The 8,479-nt window shown below is 40.5% G+C and overlaps 1 protein-coding gene across 1 annotated transcript in view; it reads right to left on the minus strand.

Annotated features, from left to right (window-relative positions):
• The window catches only part of slf1 (SMC5-SMC6 complex localization factor 1), a 28,400-nt gene that overhangs the window by 12,844 nt on the left and 7,077 nt on the right, over positions 1–8,479 (minus strand). The window contains exons 15-16 of the mRNA XM_017427966.3: positions 5,664–5,743; positions 623–715 (exon numbers count right to left, since the gene is read on the minus strand). Of these exons, the coding sequence (XP_017283455.1) occupies positions 623–715; positions 5,664–5,743 (173 nt within the window). The remainder of the gene's footprint in view (positions 1–622; positions 716–5,663; positions 5,744–8,479) is intronic.

Below are 8,479 nucleotides of genomic sequence, written 5' to 3' on the forward strand. Positions count from 1 at the left end.
CTGAAGTGAGGGTCCTAAAACTCTGTAGTTTAAAACTATTATTTACATGTCATGAATTTGTCACTATTATTGTCAAGGTATGCAACACACCATAATCTTAAAAAAAACTGTTAAAATAGATCAATAGATGAATCACAGGCCTTGTTTTTAGGGGAAACTGCAAAATGACAATTGTAATTTTATAGTTTTAACTGTTCTTTGTCTGGATCAGATTTTGGACATCAGCCGCCTGCTGAGTTGAAGCAACTTTAAATGCTGATTACTAAATGAGAGAAACCTTTAAAACAGCATATTTCTATTAAAGACGGGCAAGTTATTATATTTGACCTAAAGAAACAAAAGAAAAATCCCCATAAAATATCAAAAGGTGTTACATTCAGTCAGCAAAATGACTGGAAACCTACAAATCAGAGACCTCGAACCCATCCCGCTTTCCTTCTAGACACACCCTTCACATTTTAACGAAAGGTTAACCTCAGCGATGACGCACCCGCACTTCTATTTCCAGCTCCTTTGCGCCCCAGTGTTAATCGCTCCTCGAAACCCAGGAGCAAACGAGAGTGCGGCGAGGGGACGACATGACAGAGGTTGCAGAAAAACGGGAACGTGAAAAAGGTCTTACCTTTAACGTTGACGTCTGTGCCAGGAAGTGCCAGGATCTGAAGCACCGTTTCCACTTGGTTCCTCTTGCACGCTCTGTGGAGGAGTGTTTCTCCTTCAACCAGGACACACACACACACACAACGGACAAACCCACCGAAAAAGCAAGAAGAGATAGAAGAGAAGAGACAAATCCAAAATTAGGGTGTGACTGATGTCCTTCCCATTGTCCCCCTCCGTTTGATGTACACACCAATAAAAGACCACCGAAATGTCCCTAAACACTCACAAAAAAATCCTGACCTAAAAAAAAAAGTGCGACCCACCAATGAGGACACGATTTAAGGAGTGATGAGAAAAGGGGGGTAATCTTCAGGCGGGGATAAAAAGAAATGAGGGGAAAAAAAAAAGATGAATAGTTGAGTTAATTTGCCCAACTCTTTTCTTTCTTTTACAGACTGACTTTAGGCGTTCATCCCTGCCCTACTAAGTTAATATCAGGGCAGAAGCTGAGTGAATAAATGCAGTGGTGAGAAAACAATCTCGCTTCCTGTTCGCTCATCCCTAAACTCTTACTTGAGAGGAAGTTATGGTAGAAAGCCCACGCACAAAGACTCTGAAAGGATTCTTCACAGATTGTGGGTTCAAAAGCTCCGCTGGGCAGTTTCACCACGTGATATTTATTCAGCAAACTACCAGCAAAAAAAAAAAAAAAAACAAGAGATACTAAAACAAAATATTTCAAAGTTTTCTTCCAATTTTCCTTCTTGCCTTCATTGAACCCCTTACTTTATTTAGCACAATATAAAATTGGGAATATTTTAGGGGCCCCAGAGCCCTGTCTTTTTTTATGTATGGCTGAACTTCAGAGGGAAGTTAAAGGCCAAGCATGAGTGGCTCTGCGCTTGCGAGTATAATACAAACCTGCAAAGCCTGTAATAAATGCTTTACTGGTTCTCCCCAGGATGCCATGGCTGTCTGTACAGGGGCACCACTCAAACGCACACAGAGCAAAGACTGGGGCAAAAAAAAGGTGGAGGAGGGGGAGGGATGAATAGGGTATGAAAGAAGCAGGAATGATAGTGAGAGTAAAGGGGTTTCCTGCATTTCAAAGCGTCTTGGTAATATATTGAGACTCCTGGAGCCTATATGGTTTGAAGAACTTTTTTTATTTAATTTTTTTCCCCGGAGGTCTTTGTGGGTGCAAAAGATGCATTAAATACCACCCAGTGGTAGTTAGGAGGTTGAGGGGATTCGTTTTGGTAATCATATCAATTCAGACACATATTATACAGAAATATAACTTAAAATTGTAGTAACATTCACAGTTACACATTTTGGTTCTTTCTTTTCAACTTTTAGCTGATGATCATGCAACAACAAAACCAATCTATAGTAAAATCAGATTATTTTTTGTTTTATATCCAGAAGCTCTTATATGATAGCAACTTTTAATATTTAAAGAATTGAAAGTATACAATGGAAAAGTAATTTATTAGAATAATAGTCGGATGCATTAAAGACACACAAAGAGGCTGAAGATGTAGCTGATCATCTGTAACTTATTTCAGTTTGGTTTGCTGTGATGCAATAAGAAAAAAAATAAATCTCTCTTATTACTGGAATTATTTGTCTTAGTGACAAGAAGCTAAAGGGTCAAATCAAAAAATAAATGCTTTTGTAGACACTCAGGTGGCTGTACAGCATCAGCATTTGGATCTATAGGCCAATTAGAGAAGCAAACCAATATATTTCCAAATTAAAAATCAAAAGTGACCAATTAGATGCCAGAGCCAAATCCAAACTGCGGTCTTTAATGAGTAAGCTGTACGATGTCAGGGTTCTTCGTGGGCTGCTGTGCTATTACCAGGCGCTAAAACGCTGTGATTAAACAACCATTCCACTACACCCCATGTGTACACATCCTCGCAAATGCCAGGGCCAATCCACGCAGTGTTAAATCACTTTAATGGCTCCAATTTGGACACAACGCCTCTATTATAGGGGTAATTGCATGCTCAGCATTTACAAGCACGGAAAGGATAAATCCGCCTGTCCTTTTCTATAAATCCCCCGTTTCACACTTTAATAGAAAAGTTAAATGTATGTGTTGCTCTTTATATCCCTCAGTCTGCTTGCTACAGTCCTGTAAAGCGCTGCTCGGGCCCGTTGATCCCTGGACCAAAACGCTGCTGGAAGCCTGCAACAATACTATTTGTCAGGAATGTGTTGTGGGGGTATTCTGTGGTCACTTATTGGATAATTTCAAACTATTTGAAGACTTCTACTGTTGCTGGTTTTAAAAGCAAAGCATTAAATAAAATAACTTTCCAAAAGCTGGGATTACTGCAGCTTTAACCACGTCTGATAAAAAGACTAGCCTTAGCAACAAACATTTACATTTTTTTCTCTAGTAAAGATTGAAAGATTACTATTTACTCTGTCAAAAATGACAATGTTTAGCAGCAACAGACACTCTCTTTGTGAAACCTTCTCTATCAACAGGAAGTAATGAGATAAAAGAAAAAAACAACCGTCTTAAATAATCATAATAAAAATCTGTGGCTTGGGTTGTTTCTCATCTCTACGTTGCTTTAGAAGAACAGTATTGTTAAATTAATTGACACGGTGAAGGTATATATTTTTCTTATATGGTATAAAAAAAAGCATGCAAACATTCTTTACAACAACTCAATATGCAGCCTAAAGAAGAGAGGAAGATTGGCGAAGGTCAGTAAACTCCACATACGGAGATGACCAGAGAGATGAACGATTTTAAATTTTTTAGAACCCTGTTGATACTTCAAAATTCTATATGAAAAGAAAAGACGCACACTGTAGCGAAACAAGAGAAGAAAACCATGCAGCTGCAGACTGTGGGTGTGAAGGGACTTCACAATTCTAGACAGTTTTTGTCTCTGAATATTGTTTTTTTTTTTTTGCTTTATGTTTTGTTTTACAGCTGCTGTTGAATGCATTTTCAAACTTAATGTAAATATCATTTTTTTATAACACTGACAAGACAAATGTTACTTTAAACTCCATGTGCTGAGCAGCACCAAATCATTCAGCTGAGAAGTCCAGAACAAGTCCAACCCCTCAGTAATCATCTGTGGAACCTTCTCATGTTAGTAACCACAGCATGCAGTAACATACAAACACAATGTAAAAACTGTCAAAATATAGACTTTTTTTTTTTACATGAGCTCATTTTGATATCAGATATCAGCAACACTTTTTTAAAACTATAAGAACGGGGCATGCAGTTTCTAAAGCTGAACGTTTTATGATTCTAGCCTGATAGAATTTTACTTACTCAACAGTTGAAAGGCCACAGTTTGTTTTTATTTTTTTCTTGACAGATTTAAACTGCAAACTGGCCAGTCTTGTACCTGCACTCTCCTTTTAGGTTGCTGCAAAATGTGGTTTTGATTTGTCTTAATAAAACAAGAAAGATTTTACACACACACACACACACACAAAAAAAAAAAAAGTCAGGGAGGAAAAGCAAAAATGCTCCAAAATTTGTATCGACTGCTCTGTAACTGTAGGATTTAACTATCTAATGGATACGAGACATCTAAATTAGGAGTCAGTGCAACTGTTTCATATCGAAAGTGAGAGCAACCAATAAAATTGGGACTAAACAGTTCAGCTGCTGTAAGAAACTGTGCCAGCATTAAAAAAAAGGATTCAATTTGTCAAGAAGTAATTTAGTTTAATAATAAAGCTTAGAAGTTGAGCGATGTCACACCAGGTGTGTGTGTGTGTGTTTGTTTTTTAGAATTATATAACTTTCCTTGGCTTTTGTTGCACTGGGGCACAACTTTTTATCATAATTGCTAGGATCAATTTCAAGAGGTTCAAGCATTAAAAGGAAAAATATTTTTAATGTATGCTTTCCTTATTCAAGAACAACGCAGTCAGTCTTTGAGCAACTCAGTGTGAATATTGACATCACCAATTTATCTCAGGGATGACGTGCAGCAAAATGCAAACAGGTTTTAAACAGTGAAACTCAGCAGTTCTTGTTTGACAATCTACATGCAGTATATTTGGGCTCATTAAAATTGATATCTATGCTGAGCTTCAAAAAAGAAGAAAGAAGAAAAAGAAGAAGAAGAAAAAAAAAAAACAGGAAATGCAAAACTGGAAGAGAGAAGTTGCTCCCAAATCCCTCAACCCCTCTCAGCTACGGTGACAAAGATACACGGGTTTCCACAAGGAAAGTCAGATGCTCTAAAACAAAGATGTGTGGAATTCAAGAAAGCAAGCTTACACGTGTGGGTGAAAGTGCCTGTAAGAGGAAAAAGAAGGAGGGAGAAAAGGGGGGGGGGGTGAGAGGGGAAGGGATGAGAGGGCGAGAGGGGAGGATGCTGTGCCGATGGTTCATCAAAAATTAATGCCGAGTGCATCGGTATAGAGATCACGTAGTAGAAAAACAACACATGCCAACAGCCTTGAGTCTCCTGCCTCAGCCTCTCCTCCTCTAGTACCTCTCCTTTACCCTCTACCCTTCCTTTGCACCGGCACAGGGCCTTTCTGATCAGGTGGAGGAGGGAAATATGAGCTCTGACACTTTCGAGAGTTCACACGGAGTGCACTGCCTGTGATTGCAGGAAGTTCCACCACTGTAGCTGCTGTATGGTTGCAGATATACCCCATCTAACCTCCCTAAAATGGGCATCTGAGATAAACTTTGCACACTGACTTTTGTAATTGTCCTTTTTTTTAAAAAGAAAAATATTATCTCTGTAGACCAGACAAGATAAGGACAGTCCAAACTCTGAGGTACAAGGTACACTGCAGCCCCACTCATTCATACAAGTTGCTTTTAAAGCTGACTGGATGGAAGCAACAGCCGATGTAAATCAATCACTATCTCAATACATTATGTGCTCGTGCATAAACGGAAAGTGATGACAGAGCTATCATGTTCCTTTTTAATGATGACCTAGTGTCATGCATCAGTTCATTAAAAGCCTGTCTCTTGCAAATGTGCGGCTGTATTGTTAAGCAGGTCCGTGTGTGTGTGTGTGTGTGTGTGTGTGTGTGTGTCATACCTGCTGCATTGACTCTGTTCAAGCCTCTGGGGGTGTTCTCTTTTTCTGAGCTCGTTTCATTCTCCAAAAGGTTCTGCATCCTGCATGAAGAGAACAAACATTGTTTGAAGGTTTATGAGGGGAAAAAAACCTGAAACTGAATATTATTCAGATCCATTTCAAATTATTAAAAAATAATTACCCATGATTCACCTGATGAAGGTCAAAATTCCAGTGATTGAGAATTGCATCAAGGCGATCAAGTCGCACAGAAAGAGGAACCACCACTGTTGTGCGGTAAAATGTGCCTTTAGCTAATTAATCCCTCGTGGCGTGGCATCATCTTATATAACATCTGACGATTTCTGTCAAACCCCTCACTGTGTTGGCTCATACACACTTCCTATCCTCCGTTCCTGTATCCAAAGACGTTTTCCTCCCACTTAACAGCTTAAACGCAGAGATGAAGAATTCGACGTGAGGAAGCACATTAGGGAAAATAACTAGTAAAAGAAAGTGAAACCTCTTCAAAGTAGTGGCGTGCTAATAGCGGTGGGCTGTCACTAGTCCTGAGTGTGGGTACGGAGCATCTGCTTGCTGCACGAAGCCTGACAGGTGTCTTGCGTGTATACGTCCGTGCGTGTGCGCGCGTGTCGCATTGAAGTGGAGTGCCACCCGTATTACAGGGAAGAGGCTTGTTCCCTGGTAATTGGGTTGTTCAGAAGCCAGGAAGGAGCTGCCAGCAGTGAGGAGGAAACACACGTCCTGTCACGTTGCTTGTTATTAGCAGGGACAAGGCTGAGAAGAGATGAGACAAGCTCTGGGTGTATCTGAACGCGCGCGAGAGACTCCGTAACGCGGTCTATGATGAGGGCGCGCCGTTTCTCATCACAGACAATTTCACCCGAGTGTCCCCCTGACCGTCCACGCACGCTGGCAGCAGCGGTGGCTGAAGGTACTCTACTTGGCTTGTGTAACTCTCTATTTCGCGAGGCCAGCATGCTGTCAGCTGCGCAGTTATCGGTTCTGGGCCTGGAGCAGGGTGTGTTCTTGGAGGTGGACTCAGAAAAAAGGAAATTGAGAGCAATTATTAAACGTTATTCATATCCAGTCCCATCGGCGGAAAAAAGCTATGCATGGCAACCTCTCATGTTGTCTTTAATATTTTTAAATCGTGGAGAATCAACCTGAACTCTGGTTGTCTTAAATTACATTTGGAACGAGAGATGGCAACAGTTGATTTCTGCTGAAGTTATTTTGACGTATTGCCTATAAATCCTAATTTTTTTTCCTTTTTAAACTGCAGATAAAATTAGCTTTTCAGACCGTATGTCAAACAGAAAAAAAAAAACTTTTATGTCACATTTTTAAACTAAAACATATAATCAGTGTTGAATTTTATAAAACATGCATCCAAACTGATGAAAACAGATTATATCGCTGTTGTTTTATTATAAAGACGATTAAAGCAAAGATGCGAAAAAGTATTACCGAGCAGCAAGCAGGAGGATAACCTCGCTTTAATTACAGCTTCCCTTCTGCTAGCGGTACTCAGCACCACGCAGCCAGTCTGCAAATTAAACGGTCAACTTAACAGTCGGTCAATCAGCCGCCCTGTCAGCTCGACGCAGCTTGGACATGTGTCCTCGCTGCAGCTCATCTGCCGGAGAGGATGAAACACGTTCGCCGTCTCTCATATATAACCTCAGCGGCCTTACAAAAACCCTAATGTGTCAGAAATGAAAAATAAAAGGATCATGTTGTCTTTTCGCAACATTTCTAACCTGCTGTGACTTCACAAGTCCGATACCAAACGTCTTGCACTGTGTGTTCTCAGTTTGCAAGCCATTTAATTCTCCTCTGAAACCATAATCACATTTGAGATTTTTTTAAACCTAAAGCTTTCAAAACATCAGTTTTAAATACACATTTTTTTTTTCTTCTTACGTTTAATATTCACATTATTTGTGTGAGTCATGCAGCTTTCTCAACATGACGGGTTTAGTTTAGAACATTCTTTGAGATGAATACGTGTGGCAGATTTATAAATGCTTCAGTGCAAGATAAATTGATTAAGAGTGTCAAGTTCATTGAAATTATGTACAATATCATGAATTCAACCATGAAAGTGCGGAAACAAGATTTGCTTTTGGTGTCTGTTCTCAATTTATCACATCCTTTGTCATTTCGGTTTCGTTCTTTCTTTTAGGGTCAAATGATTTTACATGCCCTTTGGCATTTCTTTATCTCATCCGCACAGACTGCATTCCTTGTTTAATTCGGTTCCGCTCGTGTCTGTGTCAAAATTAACTCGAGCAGTAAAAAAAAACTGTTCGGAGGGGAAAGTAGGAAGAGAGCAGGGATGCGGGGAAGAGGGAGTCTGGTCAGTGCATGAACCAGTAGCCTTCACATGAACCTGCTCCCCGGTGACTCCTGCTCCTCTCCAGGCCAACTACCTGCTGGTGGAGCAGCAGATGTCTGATACGGGGAGTATGGAGGGAGGGCGTGTGTGTGTGTGTGAGATTGAATCATGAGCGGGATTTAGTATGCAAGGATAGATAAAGAAAGGTAAAGGAAGGGGAGTGAGGGCTGGGCGCAACAGAAGACACAAGGGCCTGATGGGATATCCAAGCCTATCTGTTGACTCCATGTACAAATCACACAGTATGTGAGTGTGTGTGTGTGTGTGTGTGTGTGAGAGAGAGAGAGTGAAGAGGGGCTTAACCTCCCTTTGTACCCCTCCTGTCAGCCAGCACACACTGATAAGATCAGACCTGGGCATGACCCATCACATGCCAACTCCTCACGCTCTGGCTGACCTCGGCTTGTCTGTCTCC

This window comes from Kryptolebias marmoratus, linkage group LG1 (assembly GCF_001649575.2).
Source record: "Kryptolebias marmoratus isolate JLee-2015 linkage group LG1, ASM164957v2, whole genome shotgun sequence".
Taxonomy (NCBI): domain Eukaryota; kingdom Metazoa; phylum Chordata; class Actinopteri; order Cyprinodontiformes; family Rivulidae; genus Kryptolebias; species Kryptolebias marmoratus.